The 24,317-nt window shown below is 40.5% G+C and overlaps 1 protein-coding gene across 2 annotated transcripts in view; it reads right to left on the bottom strand.

Moving 5' to 3' along the window:
* Positions 1-4,559: 4,559 nt before the first annotated feature.
* The window catches only part of CERS6 (ceramide synthase 6), an 82,288-nt gene continuing 62,530 nt past the window's right edge, over positions 4,560-24,317 (bottom strand). The window contains exons 9-11 of one of the 2 annotated variants that reach the window (XM_031056582.1): positions 13,690-13,846; positions 12,672-12,695; positions 4,560-10,350 (exon numbers count right to left, since the gene is read on the bottom strand). In XM_031056582.1, coding sequence (XP_030912442.1) covers positions 10,189-10,350; positions 12,672-12,695; positions 13,690-13,846 — 343 coding nt within the window. In that variant the 3' untranslated portion in view covers positions 4,560-10,188. The remainder of the gene's footprint in view (positions 10,351-12,671; positions 12,696-13,689; positions 13,847-24,317) is intronic. The other variant, XM_031056589.1, reaches the window with a different exon arrangement.

The following is a 24,317-nucleotide window of genomic DNA, read 5'->3' as shown; positions in this document are numbered from 1 at the left end:
TTGTCTAAATTAGTTTTGTCATTGTAATACGGTAACATTGCTGTGAACTCACTTGTGATTTATAACTTTTTAAAAGGCTTGTGGAACTTGACATAACAAAGATATGCACACATAAATCAGTCCCACAGGCACATTAAGGGTATGTATTTCAACTGTGTGAATAAGCTATACTAAATGATTGTGGTATTGGTCTTACCTTTTTGAAAGCAATAGTTGCAATTTAGTTATATGAGGCATTACTGCTAAAACAGGATTGTATGCCTGAAGGGTTGGGAGGAATGGCTCTGATTGCCAGACAGTGGCACTCCATTCTTTTTATCCATATTATCCCTAATTACTTTGACAGCTCTATACACAGAGAACCCTTTAGAGTCTTGAGCTTATTTATAAGTTGTTGTAGCAGAAGCAGAGGCAATGAAGCCTGATTTCCTACAGATCTGTGGGTTTGTCCTTGAACAGTGCCATTCTCTTCACTGTGATATTCAGCTCTTCTTTGCACTCTAAGGATCAGAGCCATAGAACCACTCCTGAGTTATGCCATTTGGCTCCTGCTTTGCTGCTGCTGAAGCTGCAGGACACCAGTTGCAGCCTGCCTACTCTTTGTCCAGTGCATTCATCTGTGGTACTCCTCTGTACCTGACTGCTAACTTTAAGTACATTATAAGGACAGGGATAACTGCCACACAATCTTCTTTTCAAATTTGGACTAACTGAGCAACACATTCAAAAGTTGCTGGGGAGACTGACAGAAGCTACAAATAGTGTTTAGTCATGCAAGTGTGTGGTGGTTTTTCATACGACGTTTTTATAGATACACATAAGTAGTTATGCACTGAAATGATTAATTGAAATAAGATACAATTAGCTTCAGTGTGATTTTCTTCCTCTTCAGTCACAGCATGTTAAACAATGCAAATTGCTACTGACTCACCTGTTTTGTGACTGATGGATAACTCTCTATGTGGAAACATGCTCTTTGACTGACTTGCACTAGCTACTGTATCATGGGCTCAATTCTTCATTATCCATTATCTTCTACACCACAGCTTCAGCTGGAATAACTGGCTGGGCAGAGAAACAGGTCTGTTAGAACACCAGCAATATATCACTATTTTGATTTAGAAGCATGCTACACTTCATACTGATGGCAATTGCAATCACCATAAAGGAATCCAGGCTTTTAAGAGAAGACTGCATACATTAACCTTTTGGCTAAGTGAGGAATGGGTCGAAGTGATAGGTGACCTCGTGGGTGGTTTCCTAGCTAAGTTACAGCACAATACATTAATGTAAATGCTTACCTCATAGGCAAACAACTAATACTTATCTTCCCATAAAAGCTAATGAGAGAATTTTGCTAAACTCCATGTATGACACAACCTTATAATGGAAAGACAATGCAGCAAATTGATAATTTTATTTTTTTAGTATTGTATTAGCATGACTTACTGGCCTGTATTTTCCTGCACTTATTGCAAAGGCAGATAAGCCATCTGATAAACTCATGTTTCTAAAGGAAAGAGGAAAATCCTCTTCTGGCATGCAATTCTCAATGCTGTCAACTGCAACTCTGCAGCAATTACCCATCTTTTTAGGCTCCAGCTGTCTCTAATGTTAGTCCACAGTTACTGACAGTCTGCTTGGGAGTGTAGTACACTGGGGATCACCTTTACTAAATGTTGTGCTAATGGCATCCCATTGAATCAAAATATGAAATCCACAATCAATGTGGATGCAATTTACACAAGAAAACTGGTTTACTGCTCCCAACTGCTCCTGCTGTTTCCCTTTGCTGTTAGCAACCCATTCTTCTTCTCCCAGATAATACAGTTAGCAGTCTATAATAGTTACCTGTCAAATCTTACAGAGGAGTTCTTCTGTGCAAAACAGCTGCTGTGTTTGTGCTGGATGCTTGGACAAGTTGCAAGAGTAGTGCAGACCATCACAGCTTAATTATACATAATCTCAATGGTTCACATGCTCCTTAACAAAAAGCCTTAGAAAAAATGAGATTCAGTTAGTAGGAAATTGGTATTAAAGTGGAACAGTTATTAAAAAAAAATGTTGTGAAAAGGCTGTTTCTAATCTGGACAGCAGTCCTGGCTGTTACTTACATCCACCCAGTCCAGGTGGTGCCACAACTTGGGTCATCACTTCCTCAACATCGCTGAAGGACCAAATGTTGGACCTGTAAGTGAGCTAGACTATTTACATGCAAATCCTTTCTGGAACTGAAATATGATTACACTGCCCCATAAAGTAACAGCTATGGGCAGTGATCTCACTTGGGAGATAGTTCTGTGAGAAACCACATGTAAAAATGAGAACTAAATGCTTTGGATGAATTAAGTTTAAATTAAGCCTAAATGAGGGACTAAACAAAAGTAACTATGAAATAGCAAGCCTTTCTGGTAGGAAGCAGCTCTTTCAAAGACACCTTAGGAGACCCAACAGTAATTATAATTACCATTACTGTGAATTAAAAGGTGAGGTTATCTTCATCATAGGCTCAGAAATAGGACATAAAATTGCTACTTAGATTAATGTGAGAAAGCTGACGCAAGTTTAATTAAGGAAGGATCACATTTCATCTTTGGGTTTCAGGACTTTTTTTGTGAGGGGAGATTGCAAAAAATTGATGTAAATAGGCAAGAAATATGGCAGTTGTGCAGGAATTTTGCTTGGTTGTTCTGGAAAACTGAGAAATAACCTGCACAGTATTTTCTAGGGAGAGTACCTTACACTTTGAAATGTTTTAAAAGCATAAAAAACCTCACCCACTGTGGTGTTTTTCAGATGTCTATGAAAGAGCAATAATTTAGGAATGTAAATATATGTTGCCAGCCAGTAGCTTAAGAGTACATTACCTTTTCATCTGATCAGTGAACTATCGCAGTAACATTACAAGTAGGTCATGTTATTCTTAAAAAACCCTCAATACTCAAACTTCTAATACTTACTTTTATATTACACTTTCCAGTGACTAAAAACTAACAGTTCTGTGTCACATGTAAACAATTACCTTTGAAAGTCAGAACCTCAGGAACATGTCATTGTTGCACACAACTCTGCATTTAAGAAATCGCTCTACAAGAATCATCATTGGTTTGGCAGACTCAGGGCTGGAGAAGGTGGGCATAAAACACAAATTGGCATCTCGTTCTGTGAAACCCACTTAAGCCACTTAAGAAGGTTACTGGCTGACAAGAGTAGACAGTGTAAAATCTGTCCAGGGGCAGGACTAGCTGCAGCAGAATGGATCACCAAAAAGACCAAAAACCCCAGCACAATTTAGGGAAACAAGAACCCTTCACCCACACTAGCAGAGCTGGGACTAGCTTCCCTCCACAAAAACTCCCAGCCTCTGTCCATCACAGCATGATGAGCTACTGAGTCATGCAGAAATTTGCTCACCTGGTACAGCTACACATTTGGATTCCCTTCACTCACCTTCTAAATCTACAGGAAATTGTGTCATTGCCTTCTAACTCTCGTGAAGCAGCTGTCCTCCTGCTGTCCTCTGAGAGCCACTGTTTCCTGTGCAAAGGGTCCTTTACAGACTTAGAGCCAGAGCATAAAGGTCTTGCTCCGTATCACGTTATCCTGAGCTGTGTTCTGCACACACTGGCTCTCCCTTGTGCTACATAAGTTGAGGAGCATATGTGGCACAGGGAGCAAAAGACATTAGACATACCACTGGACAATATTCCACATAAGTAAATCTCTTCATAAATACCTTCAATAAGCATGAATTGAAATGCTATATTAAATGTAACACAAGAGTCTCTATATATTATGACAGAGCCATATTAACAACTACAATTGCTAAAGGTCTACAGTTCTTTAACACAATGCACACCCCATTTGCAAAAAGACTTACTTCTCTTCCAGTGTAAAACTTCAACTGATGTGTGAAGATCCCTATATGACTGATACTTGTGTTATGAGAACTGCTGCCTAAATTTCTTTGTGCTGAAGTTACCAGAATTTTTTCAGGCATCCCATTTCTAAGTACTTCCTCATCATCTTTTAATGCTGCAGCAGAGCCTGCCTGATAATGGTGTTTTGTAGCCTTTACTTTGGTGAGCAGCAGCTTTTCCTTAGGAGAGCCACTCCTAAGAGTGGCTCCTTTCTCTCCCTTCCACAAGAGGCTAGTAGGTAGTGCTTTGCTGAGTGACAGTTTCTCCTTAAAAGAAAACTGAATGTGTATTTCTAAAGAAACTCTGCTTGCTGAAAAAAGACAGCTTTTCCAAAGTGGGCCCAGCTGGACATTCAGGAGTTATTACCATGCAAAATTTTGATGTTTAAATCCTAGAAAATTATCTTTTTTTTGGTAATGAAAATATTTTAGTTTGTATGGAGAGAACTTGATCTTCCAACACTTCCTGTTACGGTTTCATACAAAAAATAACATAAAGTACTACAGTGATGAATACAGCAAAGACATACTTGGATCTGTCCAAAAAGTGTTGGAGTCTACAGTGTGGGTAACAATCTTTGAGCTAAAACAAAGGAAAACATTGTCTGCATCTCATAGAAAAAAATGAGAAAACAAAATCTACATTTCTAATACTTATGTTTATTATGAAACTGTCTCCAAATTAAAATAGCCCACAATATTGGTTGGTTCCAGAGATTTTATGAGGAATAATTTTTCTCCATATTAGAAAAAACCCCAAACCCAGTCAAATAAAAGACAAAATAACTCCCAAGGTTCCACACAATAGCTATACATGAAAGGACTTCTAGCTAGTGCATCACTGTATCCAGAACAGTGGAGTTCCTACACATCACCACATTTCTGAAAGAGTTGCTCAAGCACAGGATTGTCATGAAAACACAGGTGAAAATGTGTCATCTGCCTCCTCCTGACTTGCAGCAGTCAACATGCACAGTATGGTATGAGAGCTTGTGTAAACAAGAACAGCAAAAAGCTGAAGCTCAGCAGTAGCCAGAAAATGGGTTTTGTTGCACTCATTTTAAGTCATGTAAGACAGTATTTTTTGCCTTTTGTCTGACACATGTGATCATTGACATGACTCCAAAACATCCTTTCATGGTATTTCCTCCAGTTTTTTAACTGAAAGCAATTTCAAAGATTGAGGAGTCTGTAGAGACACACTCAAACACTGTGTTTTCATTGCAACTACAATCAGAAATCTTTACAGTGTAAAGGCTGTACATGTACACCACCTTTCCAAACCTCCACTAGAGCTTTTTAAAAGAAAAGGGAAAAAAAGAATATGTCTTACTGAAGTTCCCATTAGGTCCCTGTTCCAAATCAAAACTAGTCAAAACAAGTAATACAAACTGGTTTTGCTTCATGGTTTAAAGGCAACTGTAGTTTGCAGAACACTGAAGTTAGGCCTAAGAGGGTCTACATTACAAGAAGGGTAAAAAGTATTTAATACTCCTCTCCCAAAATGTCACAGGAAGTAGACAATAGGAGACATACAAAAATGAGTTGTAGCAAAGAGATTAAGAAAATACCAAAGCATCAGCTGTATAAAACCAATGGTAGCCCATATTTCTCTGAGATAGAGAAGGCTGTGGTAATGAGAAAATGAATGAAGTGGGCATTAGGCTTCCCAGTGAAGCACTCTGTGTAAAACAGGGAGTGCCTCAATCACCCAGCAGTGAGCAGCAGTGGCGTGTGCTGCAGGGTCACGGCTTGCACCCTCATGTCCTGTTCAGAACCAGGCAGTGATTTTCACCTGAATCAGATACAGATTTAAGACAAGAATCACTTCACTGTAAGCAAAGCTTTAGTGCATGTACTTGGTCTCAGAAAAAGCATTTGGCATTGGCAATCACATGGTCACAGAATGGTCACAGGCTGAGGCAGGAGATACGAAGCTGTGACACCTGTACCAATTCCGCTGGAATCATTAAATAAATAACACATAGAAAAAACTACAAAAGGGCAACAAGGAAACAGCATGGGGCACTTTGGTATTTTAAAACTAGCACTATTTAACACTGATCAAGACCCAAAAGACTCCAATGTCCACCCTTGTTGTTTGATCAGGTATTTTTACCATTTTCTGCAACGTTGTTCTTTATGAAAAACAACCAAACAAAAGCACGAACTACCATGTATTTTTCTTTTGATACAAAATATGCCGATATGGGAAACACCACACAAAGGGTAACCTGAATCTTATTTTACTGTAATCTGGGCTGTCTAGGAGAGAGACAAGTTCTTACTATTTACTAATAAACTCTAATTTCCTTATTTTTCTACTTTGACATCTCAGCCACTGTGTCATGTACTGTACTATAAACAAGGACCATAGAACTCAAAGACAGAGAGGTTATAGAGTCCAAACTCTCATTTCTAGAATTACTAAACTACAATTCTACAAAAGGTGTGAATATACAGAACCTTTTAAGGTCTCACATTTACCATGAACCATGTGAATAATTTCAGTCAATCTTCTAAAATATGTGCAATCAACCCCTAAATACTCGATGACCTCCAAATGCACCTTGCAAAGCTCTTAATCAGAAAAGCAATCAAATTCAAATGAAAAAGGAAATAATTGCATGGCATTTTCTCTGCAGAGTGGAAGATGAAGCCAAAGTTTTCACACCCATTAGCTGGAACAATGAATTAAAGCACACTGCCATGTCTGATCACTAAATCACTTGGTCCTTCCCACTAGAGACAGACAAAAGTGTGAATTCATAATTTTTATAATAAACCTCTAGCTTGATAGATCATTGTTTAGCAAAGGTTGATGAAGTTCTTAAGGCTTCCTCTTACCCTATTCCCCCACGTGTCATTTGAATCTCTCTTTCCTCACTTATTTTCCAGACATATCTGTATGAAGTTTATACTAACTGCTAACAGGCTCCAAAAAGCCAGGATTATAGGGGCTAAGTATGTCATTGGGTGTTAGCTGAACCAAGGTAACTGCATACATGCTTTAGCATTTCACAGATGCAACTGAATTTAAGCCTCAAGGGAAGAGTTTCAATCCCAGATGCACCATTTAACAGTGGGGATCAAGGGACCTTGGCAGGCTTAAGAGGCAGGCTGATGGAAACCTCATGAGGTTCAAGCAAGCCAAGTGCAAAGTCCTACTCCTGGGTTGTGGCAACCCCAGGCACTCCTACAGGCTGGGTGGAGAAGTGATTGAGAACAACTCTGTGGAAAGACTTGGGAGTGATGGTTGTGAAAAACTCAACGTGAGCCATCAGGGTGCACTCACAGCCCAGAAAGCCAAATGTATCCTGGGCTGCATCCACAGGAGTGAGGGCAGCAGGGCAGGGGAGGGGATTCTGTCTCTCTGCTCTTGTGAGAGACCCAGAGTACTGCAGCCAACTCTGGTGTCCCCAGCATAAGACATAGAACTGTTGGAGCATGTCCACAGAAGGGCCATGAAGTCGATAAGAGGACTGGAGCAAAAAGGAGAAAAGTTTAGATTAGCTATTAAAAATAAATTCTTTACTTCAGGGGTGGTAAAATACTGAACAGCTTACCCAGGAAAGCTGTGGATGCCCCAGCCCTGGCACTGTTCAAGGCCAGGTTTTATAAAGCCTTGAGCAACTTGGCCTAGGGTGCTCATGGCAGGGGGGTTGGGACTAGATGATCTTCAAGGTCCTAACAGCATATGTAGTGATGGTAAATCATCTCCAGGGCTGTAGTCTTGACTCTACATCTGAATGAACACTACAGAGCATTGCTGAAAAGGACCAACAGGGACTAAAGGCCTCTGGCACAGGGATTGTTGCTGGGGACTGCTCTATGCCCTGCATCACCAACATTGCAGCATGTGGTCTATGCTGTGCATGTTGACAGTTCAGAGCAACATTCTGTTCTCATGTGAGACAAAATATTTTGCCAGAATGCCACTTTTGTAACCATCTTTGCAGAAGGGAAATGGTTCAGTGGAGGTAGTAATCAACACCACAAAATTAAACTGATATTCTCCATTACCATTTTAGCAGGTCAGATTTCAAAAATTATAATCTTAATTTAATTGATCCCAGGATGGTTTTATTTTAAAATCCTGGAATCATCTTTACAGTAATTACTACACAGCTGCAAACACCATAGATAGGATACTTTCCATTGCAATCAGCATATTTTCACAGGTATAACCTGCCCTGCAGAAAACGGTATGAAATCAAATGCAGAGGAGACAGATGAAAAAAATCAGAGGCAGAGAAACTTTCTCGGGAGAAGGAGATTTAAGTAAGGCTCCCTTGCTCCTTCAGATGTACTCATGGACATATAAGCTATGCAGCCGCTGGATTACAAAGTTATCTGGGTCTTTCAAAAGATGCTCTGTGGGTAGTAGAACTGACAGATCTTTTGTGATTTACACCTTTTGAGTTTTCTTACCTTTATTATTTACGAAGTTGAGGTACTATTTCCATTCATGCCATTCCAATCTTGCTTTTAGCACACCTCCTTTTTCCTAACACACAGGAGTTTCTATAGGTAATAAAAGTTTCAGAAGTTTTCAAGAGTGACCAGTAGAATAGGACAAATTTCAGTTTTCAAAAGAAAGAAGTGACAACACAACTTTCTTCAATGAAGACTATATAAAAGAGAATCTTTAAATATGTTTTATGGAATCAGAAACCATCTATATTTTACTATTTGCATAGGTGGAAGGAATCAGAAATGACCTCATGGCTCAGGTTTCCAGCTGAACACAGCACTCCAATCCCTTTGTATATAGAAGATGCGCTTGAGATTTTTTTCCCCTGTTTTTTTTCCTTCCTTTATTTTTTTAACTTTTATCTATATATATGTGTGTGTGTGTGTGTGTGTAAGTCTTTGGTCTATAAGCACATTGGTTCTGTGTGCACACACAATACTGTTGAACAGTAGGTTGCATAGAGTCTGTTACCCAAGAACCCTGCCTACTTTTGGCACTGCTGCCACAAATCCCAGAAGAGTGTCCTGCAAGAGCTGTATGATCCTTAGCATCCTACATCAAACTTTCATCTGAAGGCTGGAAGAAGTACGTATATAATGTTTGAAAAGATGTTTACTTAGGGTGTTATTATGTCTTCTTTGGGACACTATTTGTAAATCTTGGATAAAAAGGAATGCAAAATTATTTTACAAACGCCCCCTAATTTTATTTGTAGAGGTGATGAAATACTGCTGAGCATTCAAAGGTTGCTGTGAATCATGCTAAGTGAATTTTGCTCAAGTTCTCACACACGTAAAATAAACTAATTTTAGTAATGTATGACATTCTGCCTTCCCTCTCTTCACCCTGCTAAGGAAGTAGCAATAATTTTGAGAACAATACTTAGACTGAGCTGAGTCCGAGGAAGAAATGAACTTTTCATCTGCTGTTTTTTCCATTACACCCCTGCTCTCAATCAGGTGAATGTGCAAGAACAATTTCAGAAGTTAAGTCTGGATTCAGAATGGTGCATTTGAAGAAACACCTTTTTACATGGAATCTCTGCAAAAAGCTAAAATCTGTAGAGGTCAAAAATTGAAAGACCAAAAAAAAAGGTAATAACGAATTTATCCAAAGTGCTGACAACAATGCTTTTGGGTATTTGCACAACAAATCAAGTCTACTTCTAATGCAATTAACCACCAAATTGAATTTTAAATTACGCTAAAATAATATCCCACAATTACCACTTTCCCCCCCCCCTAAATTATGTTGGAAGAACAGTAACTGTGATTTGATAGGCAATTTCAAAACCAGTACTTTAAAACACAAAGATAGCAAAAATATCTGAAGCAGATCTAAAATCTATAAAGCTATGTTCTATCTTACTGTAAGTAACAAATCAAGCAACTATTACTTATAGCAGATTCAGCAAAACCAACAGGGATGGACAGAAGAGATCTGAGCATGGTGCTCTCCGTTACCGAGAATCCAAGACACAAAGTTTGAGAATGGATATTCCCTTTTGTCCAGAAGTTCCCAAAAGAATAAAAAATAAATAATATTTCAGACAGTACAAGTGAAAATACTGCTCCCATTGTGTCAGTTACATACACATACAGCATGCCTACGTATACAGAATGGTGTGCTGTCTTCATTCACAAACAGGAAATATGGCAGTGCGCTATCAGAATGCTTTGATACTCCTAATTTTTTCTGATGCTGAAATACATGAATAAACTGCATTCACAACTTATAATTTACTTCCAGTAGCAAACAGTTCATTCTGTTCGTGTCTCATGATTGAACTGAAGGATTAATGCTCCTCTGAGGAAGTGGCACCAGTGAGATACCCATTTGTCCCATTGGCACCGCTGGTGCCGTTGGTGGCGACCGCGCTGTGCGGGGCCTTTGAGCGAGGTACTGTTTCCTCCTCATCTGAGCTTGACTCAACGTCACTTCGGGCATCCTTTGCTACCTGCAGAAGGTGGAAAAGAAGTGGGCAGTAGGTGACTGTAAGGAAACAACTCAACTCTTTGGTTCAAGAGAATCAGAGAATTCACACATTTCTTCAATTTGAGTTTTGAAGGCGATTTCAGCTTTGGCACACTTCTCTGCCTTTGCCTGCCTGCACTCACTTCAAACACAGATGTCTGCACATACATATGCCATGTGCAAAGGCAGGCTGAGAACTCAGCACTGGTGCACTGAAGGTAGTATGGCCAAGTGCTCAAGGCAAAGGGTTTTGCACAGACCGAAGTAAACAACAATCCAAGCTCCCAAATTCAGCCTAGGCTCAGTCCCTCTGCCCTCCTATTAACTACAACTGTCCTTCATTTGGAGTGCTGCTCTTTGACCTGATAATACAAAATGTTCAACCCAACTTCCTGCCCCTTAATTCCCAACTCACTGGAGACCACATGGCTCCAGGGAACAGTGTTGTGTGCTCGCAGGAGGAGACCCAAGCACTGCTTGAAATAAAACCCACCACATCAAGTAACTAACTCCAGTCTCTGACTTCAGACAAGAGGCGAGAATGGCACTTGCAAAATGTGGACATAGTCCAGTTCAGTCTCTAAATCAGGAATCACAGTTCAACTGTGTGCCCCATTGTGTCACTGGAAAGGTGTTTCAGAAACAGATGGACCTTAGTTGCTACGGATTTCCTGGTAATTTTCAGCTGACTTCTTTGACAAATCTTGAAAATCTCCAAAATTATCAAGAGTCCACCAGATATAATACAAAAAACCCAGCATCAACAGAAAGAGGTCTGAAGTTTAACTGGCATGCAGCTCTAAGGATGCCATTTTCATGCCTGCTTCTACTCCTGTTTGTAGAGCTGAGCATCCCAATTTCTTCATGATCAATCAATAATCGATCTGCTGGTTGCCAAAATCAGGCAATTACAGCTGACTTCACTATAGCAAATGGACATAAAAGGGGCAAACACATGGTGAGTCTTTTTCCTGAAGAACTAAAAATACTTAAAAAACAGGGCCACTGTGTAATTTTTTGCTTACAGTAATCCTCCTCTCCTCTGGAAAGTCTTCATGACAATTCCACTCTCATCTCAGAAAGAGCCATTTGCCTTTGGAGATCTCAGCGTTGCCCTTGAAAATCCCAGTACCCAAGTGACACAATTCTGCTTGGAACCAGTGAAAAAAGAAAACACTTCCCATACAGCTCCCAGTAAGTAAAGTTTTTAATGCCAATGTCTAGCAAGCCCACAATTCTGGCACCTGTGAAACTGGACTACAGCTGAGGTCAGAAATTTGGTTCCATACTTTACAGTGCTTCAGTTAATAGGTTACTTCAATGTCTTTCATATAAAGGAACTTTTATATTGCAGCTGGTGGTGGTACAGAAATACACTTAGAATTATACCTTTATCAGACAGAAGAGAATGGTCTCAGCACACAGTACTAAGCACCTGTGATCTATGTGATGGTAGACCAGATGACTGAACAATTCTGCTTCAACTTAAATTCTCTAAATAGATTCACTGCCAATTTTTCTGCTAGGGTCCTGTCCCAAAGCCAAAAATCAAGATTCTATGCTGTAGCCAGTTCTGCTAAACATGGGATCTGGTCCCTTTGTTTTTAAAATGCAGCAACGAAGTAGAGCCTTTGCACTTAAAACCTGATATGAATGCAACACATCTTGCAGTACTTAGTACTTATCTGTAAGATATCTGTAATGTGTCATGAAAACAGTTCTTATTTTTATTGCAGAAATAGAAAGAATGGCATTGCAAGTGAGGAAGTTAAGATCTGAAGGAAAATTAATCCTCTGTATATATGTCCTATATATCCATCTCTAACCTGGTCACTGTGTTACTGCAAGTGTCTGACTCTGCTTTAGCTCTGTACAATCTCAATTTTCTCCTGTGCAACTTTTAGAACTACAAGGTGAAGGAATTACAGTCTCAAGTGTGTATCCTGAATGCTGACAGAGCCGAGGCTTATCCTGCTGAGATATATACATATATAAGTGTGTGTATACACACTCTACCGATCGATCGATCGATCGATCGATCTATCTATCTCTGTATGTAAAAAAGGTGAAGCATAATAGCACCCAGATACTACAGATAGAAGTGGGTTTGAATGGTTTTAGGTGATGCATAGCCAAGAAGTAAAAAAACAGCCTTTCAAGATAGTCTTCACTTAAATCTATAAATACAAACAATGCATAAATACCAAGCAGAAACCAGAAATTAAAAGTACCAAAGCAACCCAAACCACAAACACCAGTGTTGTCAGAATAAATCTTTTGCATAGTAAATTTAAAGAAACTTACGTGCAAGGGGTTCCACTTCCCAGCCTTCCAGCACAGCACAAGGGAAAGGACAAACAAGCAGAGTAAGAGACAGGAGGAAGCAGTCTTTGAAGTCACTGGTATAATTCAGACAGGACAGCTGAGGCTAATAACATCTAAGAGCAGAGCAGACTAAAGCATGCCTTCCAGGCAAAATAGAGCTCATGAATGCACTGTCTTTCACAGATGGAGTGGCAGATTCTGGGCTCTGCCAGTGCATGGCTGAGCTCCCCAGTACATTCATAGAGAGCAATTTTCTGGAGAACAATCCCATTCACTTTGGGGTCGGTCACATCAATATGCTCTGCTCTTTAAGGGCAAAGTGTCCTGACTTTATATGGTCTGTAAGGATTAGTTCTACCATCTGCACACAAGCCCTGTGTCTGCACAGCAACTGTAATGTATTTCTGGGGGTGACATCTTCCTGTCAAATGTACCACAGGCAGCATGACACTAGACACTAAAGTCTAGCCCCGACAGTCTTGCTCTGGGAATACTAGAAGGAAAATATAGAGCTCTTTGCAATACCTCATTAATACCAAAACCCAGAAGAGGCTGTGATCAGTAATTTTGCTACTAGCAAACACAGCAGAATTTCATTTTGTATTATTACTGCTATCACTTCAGCTGTGAAATGAACATTTTGCTAACAACTACTATAAAGAAGAAAAACAGAACTGGCAGCCCCAAGAAAGCAGTTTACTTGTTGGGTTTCTTTAACCTGATTTCCCTAATGTAGTTTAGTTCAGTGTACTACATTGCAAAAAGGAAGTGCAGAAGCAGATATGAAGACAATCACTATACAGAGTATTATTAACCTATCTGACAATCATTAGGAGTGGGAAAAAGTTTCCAGGAAAGGAAAGAAGAGTTTATCTAAAACAAGATGTGTCTTCAGTAGCATGTTATGGATTAGAAAACAAAAACTAACCCAAACAAAAAGTGACCTCTACTGATAATGGAAAACTTAAAATCATGAAACAGAACCGTGTTGTCTTACCTTGCCCTTTGAAATAGCTTTGTAGGCTGCCTTTATGATTAGGTAAGACCAAAAACAGTGCAGAATTTGAAGAACCATAAGCAGCACATTGAAGACCCACAAGGCAGGAAAATTGCCCAGAGCTTCATACAGTTCAAACAATGTTGTATTTAATATCCTAGGAAAAAAAAAGACAGAAAAATAATAACAATTTCCTTATGCCAACAATCTCAAAGAAGTTATTTTTAAATCAAAATAACAAGTACTTCATTAGATAGGATCCACACAGACAGCTGGTTTTCAAACAGTGACTTGGACTGAATCACACAGGTGTCTCCAGAGAGAAACAACATCAAAATCTTGCTTTCAATATTTAACTTGATTTGTAAACATTGCATACAGAAAACAAAGGTCTTCAATGTGCATTTCTTCTCTTTATCTATACAGCTAGCAGGAGTTGGTTGACCCAAATAACTCCTTCCCTGATTGATAACAAAAATTACTGGCCCCCATATTAGCCACTGTTTTGCACTAAATCCGATTTGCAGACCACTTATGTACAACCAAGAGTGAGGCTTGGCAGTTACATCCAGGACAGGTGGACAATGGACAGTGAGGGATGGGAGACCTCATTGCAGCCTTTTGTTACTTAAAGGGGGCTTATAAAAACATGGGGACAAACTTTTTAGTAGGGCCTGTTGTGATAAAACAATGGCTAATGGTTTTAAGCTAAAAGAGGGTAGATTGAGACTAGATCTAAAGAAGAGGATTTTTACAATGAGAGTGGTAAAACACTGGAACAGATTACCCAGAGAGGTGGTACGCTCCCCATCCCCGCAAAAATTCAAGGTCAGGTAGGACAGGGCTCTGAGCAATCCGATCTCGAAGAAGTCCCTGCTTATTGCAGGGGGTTTGGGCTAAATGACATTTAAAGATCCCTTGCAATCCAAATCATTCTATGACTCCAAGAAATTCAGGCAGTTCTACACATTTGAAATAAATTTTTGAGAATCAGCATTTCACATGCAGGCACTAAACTGATGCATAATGACTTCTGAAGCTTTGTGAATACAGCACTAACTTTCTGCTCAAATACTCTGCCACAGCAGGTGATTTCAATCTATCTTAGCAAACAGCCTGAGAGCGGAGTGGAGAACAGACAATAGAAACAATGGCATTTTAAAAAACAAATAACTATATAGGAAGCGCTGTTAATTAGGGCGAGAAAAATAAGGCAATATGAGGATTTGTCAAACTTCATCCACTTTCCCTGCTGATGCAGAAATTCATTAAAAACTCCGCTGCCTTTCTGCTCTTCGCTCCTGTTTTAACTCTGCCATCCCTGCTGAGCACTAGATGGCGCGTTCAGCCCGGCCGGCACCGGGACCCCGCACGGGCACAGAGCAGCGCTCAGCTCCGCGGAGAAATTACGGATACCGGTCTCTAGTTGTTCCAATAAACAACCACATTTGCCACAGCCCTTCCCAGCAACATAAAACCAATAAAAAAAAAAAGTAGTACTACTATGAAATATGTACAGACAACAAATCCGGAATACCACATTTAGTGGTAATGATACACACCCCATGTGTGTAACACCATTGATCAAAAATCAACCAGTGATTTCTGATACACTAGACTCAACACTGTATGGGTAATTCATAGTACTTCTACCTTTTCATTTTTGCCTTCTTACAGAAGTTGAATGCTCTATAACCTTCCTAGACAGTGTTTTTACACTGTCTTCTGTTTATGGTGTGAGCATTAGAAAATGTTTTCCAGTTTGCAAAAAGCCCATCATATTATTGCTTCTGTCAGGTGGAACTCTTCAGTCTCAGCTTTGTGCAATTTTCTCTGCCAGTGGCAGCTACATTTGTCATGGCAACACCCCACTTTACAGTTCAAAGGGACACTCATCAAAACAGACATGGAGTCAGCACTGCTCAACTTCACCAGTGCTTACTGCAGTTCTAACCATTATATCAAATTCAAACTTGAAATCAACAACTCCTGTATATAAAGTTACCATTGTTTACACTCAACTGTCTCTATACCTAAAACTTCAAATGCCACAGAATTGTAAAGGAAGCTTCTGCAGGTTTCTGTTTATACTTTATTAACTGGACCAAATTCATCTCTGGGGACTTCCACAGAAGTCAAGTAAAAAAAGCAGCATTAGAGATAAGTTAATCCACTCTTGCAGAAGTCAGGAAGAAAGCAAGGCCAAAAAGAGTGCTTTTGGTGTCAAAACCAGTCCCATGTGCAAATGACTCATATATTGTGTATTAGATAGGGAAATAAGCCTCGATGAAAAAGCAGACTGCTGTCTAACCTGTTATGTCTGGCAAACTAAGGACCGGACTGGAATTCTACATTCAAGCTGCAAAAAAGATCTCATTAATTGCCCAGCAATGCTAAGAGTGTTCAGTGGTCTGATATGCAGGCTAGGCGTTCACATGGAACTAAGGCTATGTCCAAGCACCTACAGAGCAGAAGCTGAGTGAAAAATACAGGAAATTATAGAAGAAATAGAGGTAAGCAAATAAAGTCTTAAATACGTTATTTCATATTAAAAGTCTGAAATGGGGGAAAATTCATAAGGTTATGAGTCAGAATATATGGAGAAATTCTACTTGCAGAGACTGAGGAAGAAGGGGAGGAAAGACAGGTTAGACCACTTTCCATCAATTTCACTGCTTCAAGTATTCAATGGAAGCATTTCAATCAACTACACAAGTAATAGGGACTGGAAATAGCAGCACAAAATAGATGGAGGAGAAAGTGCCTATAAGATGCATATGCAAATAAATATTGGATTCAAATAGTCAGAAAAGCACTTAAATCTGTAAACACACTTGCTGGGACTTTTCAAAGCTCTCCAGTGATTAAATCCCAGCTTTTCATAATGAATGGTGGAAGCTTTGATTCTTGGGTATCTGACTTGAAACAGCTGACTTGATCTCACAGGGGAAAATTACTTTAAGCTGCAAGTGCTCTACCTTTCTGAAAACTTTTGCCAGCATTTCTCAGATCTTTGCAATTTGCAACTAAATGTTAGCTTCTGCTTTTGAAAATAGTTTCTGGACTGTTTGTTTTCTGAGTCCCTGGAAGATTTTGATAGCTGGAGAACACAACACAATTTCATGGAAAGTATAATTCCCTAGTTAAATGCATTTCAAGGAGGTTTGTGCATCTGGCTGTGTGAAGCACTCAGTTTAGCATCTTGAATTAAGCAGTATGGCTGATGAAAGCAAATAAAAAGAAATTCACCACTTAAGTTCCAATTTACTCTTACAGAAATCTGTGGTATTTTTTTCAGGAACGCTGCCACAATATCTGAGCCACTGGGAGAGCCAATCCTGTACGTACTGTACTACCACTCTTATTAAACACTCAGAATAAAATGAACACATTTTCAACAACTACTAAACAATCACCTGCAACTCACCAACAGTAACAGAGGTTTTTCCTCTAGTCTCTAGCTCTTTATCTAGCCAGCAAATCCAGTACATTAAGGGCTATACTGCCAAGTTTTTCATCTGAGTTTCAGCTTGGCCAGCTGCTATGTCTATATCACTGTTCTGCTTCTTGGTTCTTGCTGAGTGGGAGAACAAGCTTGTTTCCCTTTCCAGATCCTGCTGTCTCTTACATTTTCAGCCCTCCAGAGTATCAGTGCATGGCAAATACAAGAGAAGTAGCAGAGACCCACTGTGAACAGAGAACAGTCAGATGAACCAGTCACCCACACAGAAGCAATGAAACAGGGAAAGGATTGGGGGTAGGGGGAGAGAGAGAGATGATCTTTCAACAGCATCTCAGACTGATTCATCAGATTGTTTGGTTGGTGATGCTCATTACCCTCCTTCTTCTAGAGAGCTGATGAAAGATCTCTGCAAAATGCAGTGACAGAAAGAATATAACCTATTGAGTCAGTATTCAGAGCAACATTAAATCCACACACTTCAATTTTATCAGTGAGGTCACCACCACATGGCATTCTGCTCACCCTCAGCAGCCCCACATCAGAGGATCTCCTGACATGGCACCAATACATGCCCAGCTGCTGTGGGGATGGGTGGCTCCTGTCCTAATGCTAATCAGGAACAGTATGTCTTTGCAGAAATTACAGCCCTGCTGCTGAGACTGTGTTATTTTAAGTCCTGTGTGCAGATCAATAGGATTTCCAATTACTTAACTAAAATGATGGAGCAGGCAGGAAATTATTCATGTTTGATGTACTGTAGAAGAGACCTGACCAAGCTGTCACTGTCCTGGTTTCAGCTGTGCTTTTCACTCAATTCCTTCTCATCAGCAGTTACTGCCCATTAGCTGATTTTGCAGCCACTGGTATGAATAGTAGCATTTACACTCTTGTGGATAGAAAAAACAAAGATACAAGGTCATAGGCACTTTCAAACCCAAACTCAAACCTCAGAAGAGTCCTTCATAGACATCAGGTTACAGAGAGAACTCAAGATTCCTAGCAGAATGTAACTACACTCAGCAAGATGTTGTATCAGTTGTGTTTTATGGGAAAATGCTTGTGTAAAGGCCCATATAATAACTCAGTTCTTCAGTACCTGTGATAATAACTCACAAGTACTGAAGAACTGTGTTATGCTAAGAATGACACTTCCAAATCTGAAAATCTTCAGGCACATATAAAACTTTTATATGAGCAACAGAGAACATATATCAAGATCCATTTTCCTGGAGTGCATGTTGTTCTCCAAGGAGGAAAAGCATTTGTTGTAAACTATATTGTTTCCAATCTTTGCAAAACAGAGTATTAGACACTCTCCTGCCCCCTTCTGTTGAGTAAAACTAATGCAGTTGTGCTTAACTACATGCAACATCAATGTCCTTGAAATCATCCCTAAACAGTTTTCAGTTTAATCCAATTTTCTTAATAATTATTTATGTTTTCAGAGATATTATGGGTCAAGCTCTGCCATTGTGCAGCCCCGATGAAAGCTATGGAATGTGCTCATTTACATGGGGTTGGGTTTCTCCCAGGGTGCTCAGCCACCATGACCCCCTCCCAGCTGAACACAAATGAGATGCCAGCCCCATCATGGCTGCTGATCATGGTGGTCAAAAGTCATTGACTATTTCAAGCTGGTAATTTAACTTACTCTCCTGCTTTTGCACAGCTATGATTTTTACATCCCACATCTGTCAGAAGCTTGCAGTAGCATTGTTCTGCTTTTGTATTGACTCTGTAGCACCACAAAACATGTGGCAGTAACAGCAAACCCTGGTGCTAAAGATATCTCTAAGAGAAAAGGGGCTGAGAAGAGGCAGAATGTTTGCACAAGTTCAAACTACCTACCTGAGCTGATTTAAAAGTAGCTAAGATGTCCGGCCACAAGAAAAACAACCATGCTGCTTCCCTTGCCCTGACACATCTATGGCAGAATAATTCTGAGCAAGAGAAGGGGTACTGCATAGGTGTCTGTCCTGTTTCCAGTTGGAGCACAGGCTTTAGACAGGACATTTTTCTTAATTAAAAAAAAAGCAAGAACACCAACTGCATAGGCTATCCTTGACAACAGAAAGCATTATTATAGCCACAGAGTACAGTCTGTAGAAACTAAAAATGAGGATAAGAATGGCTTTGGAAGTCTGATGAAATCTTTTTTCATATAATTTTTTCCTGCTATGATCACATGAAAATTTTAAAAATGGCAACTCTGAGCAAATGCCACATTTTGTTATTTACATTGCAAGCCCATAATGGTGAATGACACCTCTAACCTTTCCATTTCTTATAGCTTCCCTGTAAATAGCTGGATTAGTATTAACCTGTACTCCAAAGATTTCACCCTTGCTTCTTGTAAAACTCCAGAGGCCTGAATTCACAAATGCTGTAAAATATTGGAGGAAATAAAATAACTAGGCATTAGGAAGGACAACATCTGATAATGTTCAGTCAGAAGCAGATGGGATGACAACACTATATACACTCTGCTAAGGAGCTAAGGCAAGAGTTGTGAGCAAGTTTATAGAGACTTAGTTAACTAAACCTTATTTTTAGTCCATAAATTGAAGTCTATGAGTTCTTTGAATATACTATTGCTAGTTTCCCAAAACCTTGTTATTAAATGCTCTTGATAAAGTGGTTGATTATAAGTTGCCTGCTGAAACTACAAACAGGCTGAAATGTAAGCACATCAGATAATTTTTGCTAGTTCTACAGCATCCACTCAATGACAGTATGAACAGCATCAGAAATCAAGTATCAAAATCATAATTTATTCTTTCAGTATCTGCTACCCACAAGCAACATGTGATTGTGCTCTGGTTTAGACAATATTCTGAGCAAAATGAGCTTGAGACAGTGTCAGAAGAGATCATCTTAACAGAAAAGTTATTTTATTATCCTAGCTAGGCTAGAAAGGTTTACAGTCCAACAAGAGTAACTAAAACCATTGCAAAACAATTGTGTTCATTCAGAGGGCAGGCAAGGTCTGGGCAGCTGAGATTCATCTAGCTACCTGAATTCTCACTATGTGAAGAACCTGACCAGGACTCTGCTTTAACCACTGCCTATGTATTGCTTTGGCACTGTAGGGTGCTTTAAAGGGTAGGTTGGAGCTTTCTGTTTCACCAGTATGTTCAGAGGAGTGAAGCAGAGTGACTCTGCTGGGGTCCCCATGCTGTCTTCCCACACAACACACGTACTCCAAGGGCCAGTCAGGAGAAAACGTGCCAGGAAAGAAAACCAGCATGAAAGACAACAATTCAACTTCACCGCTTGTTAAGAGCTGTACAAACCCAGCCAATATCAGCTAAAGAACAAAACGAGAGGGTCAGCAAATCTTTGTAACAGCTGCTTCTTATGGGGGTTCTGCACTGCCCTGTTTGCTCAGAGAGAAGCTGATTCCAGGATAAATGAAAGGACAGAGAGCAGTTCAAACTGGCAGTACTGTATCACTGTCTGGAAACACAGTGTGTGCACTAAGGACAGGGCTATGGCCCACACTGGTGCTCAGCCAGTGGTGGAACACAGGAGGAGCTGTTCTGCCAGTCATGCAGAGATGACTGCAGCTCTGGGAATGAGTAACTAAGGTTCATTAGAGCTCACCACGGTGAACACAAGTTAACTGTAACTCATGAAAAATCACACCAGGCTTGTCTGGTTCGTGCAGATACTCACTGCCATGTAAAGGCAATTAATTATCAGCCATGAGCCAGACTGTGTGTAATGTCATGAACAAGCTTTAAAAAGGAAAGAATAGCAAGGAACAAAGTTGATCTTCTGAGGATTGGCTGACCCATACTTATATAAGGTATATATAAGACACCAAAATCTCATTTAGAAGTCACACACTGCAGTTGATGAGGAGACATACACCTGAAACAGCTTTAAATTTTAACAGTGAGATTTTTTTTTTTCCATTTTTTCCCCAGGATATTTCCAAACAGACTCAGAAAAAGAAGATCCAGCTAAGATGTACCTACTGGCATGAAACAAGACTATACCAACTAATCAAAGTAGTTGACTGTCCATCTTCACAGCTTTTAATGTGATACAATACTCTGGACACTGACAGTGTACAAAGAGATCAAGATCAGAAGGGCATAATAAGGACTACCTGGATTATACCAAATTTGCTTAGATGAGAACTTGTGGGACAGCATATGCAGAACATGATCGCTGCTCTTTATAATCTGCTTCAATCAGGCTTTCACTTAAATCTGCACTGTTAAGGCACTATTTTATATTTCTCGGTGTATGTATGTAATACGTGCATACTGAGAACACACAGGTCAACCCATGAAAGCCAAGGCTGTTTGTTTGTGTCCTCATCTTTTGACAGCAATACTTGTCAGCAACACCTCCCTGAAGCACAGGTTTTTACCTCCCAGACAATATAAACTCATTATAAAAGTAATCAAAAGAAGCGAAAAACTCCAGAAAACTGCATGCTAGTAACTAGTCAGAGCAATTTGAAAGAGCCTCAATTTATCTGGCTTGGTGTCTTAACCTAGTAAATAAATATAAGCCCAGCTTCCCTGAGAGCTTGAACTAACTGCTTTACCCAGCCCGATTAGACTAGCCAAGGGCTTGTATAATTTATATTAATTTTTGATTGAGATTGCTTTCATTCTCCCTACAATCCTGGTTCACCTGAGAAGGCACGATGTTCCCCCTGACTCATGGAGAGTTGTGTTCTATGTTGTAATTTGCTAGAACAGTGATTATGTGCAAGTGGGAGAATCTCACAAGCAAAATGTCTTGTCAGTGAAAATAGCAGCTTTACTCCTACATTCACTTAGCAGCAGGAGGCAGAAAGTATCCTGGGGTTTTTGAATTATTGCTGAAATGAACTCCAGATGCCTGCAGAAAGACTGCTAAATATATACCTAATTGCCAGTTTCTTTTGTCTTAGCCCTGCTGTTAAACACCCTTCAAGCAACAGCATTTGATACATTCTGAATTCTCCATGAGCACCTCTATGCACAATGAAGTGGCCCTTGGGCAAAGGGGCAGCGCAGCAGGGCCTGGGAAGTGACGTCCCTGCCAGCCTGTCTGGGGTATTCACCCTCCTGTGTGGGGGAAGTTTTCTTACAAATTACAGCCTTGCTTTTACATTACATGCACACTGATTTTATACCTCTCAGCCATTATGCTAGCAAAATTTGCATATTTATGTAATATTAATCAGGCACCAAATTTTGCTATTTTGTATTTTAGCAAAGGAGAGCAAAACTAGACTTCCTGGCCTGCTGCCACTCCAGTGAGTCATCTTTGCTGACATGCAAACTAATAGAGCTGAAGATTTAGAATTGCTGTTTCATAGAGGAAAAGGATTTGGGAGACACAAGCTCATGTATGCCATGGTTCATCTCTGCCAACTATGACTCCCACATGCATTGCCTACAGTACAGCTGAGAACAATGAAACTGCCTCTGGCTTTATCTAAGGGTAGCCATCAGGAAGAGATGCACAGAATATTCTGAGTTGTAAGGAACCCACAAGGCTCATCGAATCCAACTCTTAAGTAAATGGGCCATACAGGGATTGACAAACATCAAGGCTTTGGTCTGGAAATAAAAGGGTCTTGAAAAAATCAAAGAACTTTTTTTATGTCACACTAAAGTATTTGCATATTCAAATAAATAAATGCATTTTTCATTGATTAAGGGATACACTGGTTTGGGCTTGCACAGACTTAGTTCTCTTCATGGTAGGTAGGGCTATATTCTGGATTTGTGCTGGAAACAGTGTTAGTAATTTCAGGATGTTTCTGTTATTGCTGAGCAGTGCTCACACTGAGCAAAAGCATTTTCTGCTCCTCACACAGCCCTCAGTGAAGAGAATGGAGCTGCACAAGGAGTTAGAAGGGGACACAGCTGGGACAGCTGCCGCCAGGGATACTCCACACCATATGGTGACAAGCTCAGCATACAAACCTGGGGGAAGAAGGAGGAAGGGGATCATGTTTAGAGTGCTGGTGTTTGCATTTCCCAGGTCACCATTACAAATAGAGCCCTGCTGTCCTGGAGATGGCTGAACACCTGCCAGCCCACAGGAAGTGGTGGATGAAAGCTTTGTTTGGCTTTGCTTGTGTGCACAGCCCTTGCCTTAACCTATTGAACTGTTTTTTATCTCAGTCCAAGAGTTCTCTACCTTCTACACTCCTGATTCTCTCCTCCATCTCACTGGTGGGAAGTGAGTGAGCAGCTTCTTGGGGCTTTGTTGGCAGCTGGGGTTAAAGCATGACAAGGCAGAGGGATCACCAGGGTACCCACTTTGCTTGTGACAGGGAGCACACAGCACACTGCCAGCTGCTGCATTCCTGTCAATGGACAAGCCCTGGCTCAGCCTTCTTTACATTCTCCCTTCATGTATTTCTACATTGAGAATACCCATTTTGAGCTTTCTCTTTTCTGTGCTAAACTATCCTGCTGTCTCAACCTTTCCTCATGTGAGAGGTGTCCAGTCCCCAGATCAATCTCAGTGACTGCTGCTGGACTGTCTCCAGTAGCTTTGTGCCTCTCTGCTGCTGGGAGGCCAGAACTGGACAGCGCTCTGCATGTGGCCTCAGCAGGGCTGGTAGAAGGGCAGGGTCACCTGTCTGAGCCCCCTGCCCACCCCCTCCTAAGGCAGCCCAGGGTTCCAGCAGCCTTTGTTACCACGAGGGCACAGAACTGGCTCATGTTCACCCCGGTGTCCGCTGGAACCCCCAGTTCCTGTGGTGCAAGGCTGCTTTCCTGGTGGTCAGCCCCCAGAAAATACTGCTGCAGGGCTCTGCACTGCTTTTGCTGAACTTCTGAGGCTCCTGTTTGCTGTATCTCCAGCCTGTTGAGGTTCCTTCCCTTTGGATGGCAGCACAACCCTGTGGTGTATCAGACATTCCTCACAGGTGGGAACATGAGCAAACTTGCTGAGGGTGCACTCTGCCCAATAATCCAGTAATTATGTAATTACAAGCCAGTAATTTCATCATAGAAGGTTATCAGGTTGGCCAAGTATGATTTCCCCTTTGCAAATCCAACCAGTCCTCATCTGACTGAGCCTTCCCTTAAGCACACTCATTTACTGCAGTCTCCAGCAGCAGAAATGCAGTGGTGAAATTGGGTCCTCCCTCCATTTCTCAATATAAAATGGAAAGCAGAGGTCAGGTGAAATCCTATGAGCA

The sequence above is a fragment of the Geospiza fortis genome, unplaced genomic scaffold (assembly GCF_000277835.1).
Source record: "Geospiza fortis unplaced genomic scaffold, GeoFor_1.0 scaffold112, whole genome shotgun sequence".
Lineage (NCBI taxonomy): Eukaryota > Metazoa > Chordata > Aves > Passeriformes > Thraupidae > Geospiza > Geospiza fortis.
The sequence above is the reverse complement of the archived record's forward strand: the minus strand, read 5'-3'. Positions and strand labels throughout refer to the sequence as shown.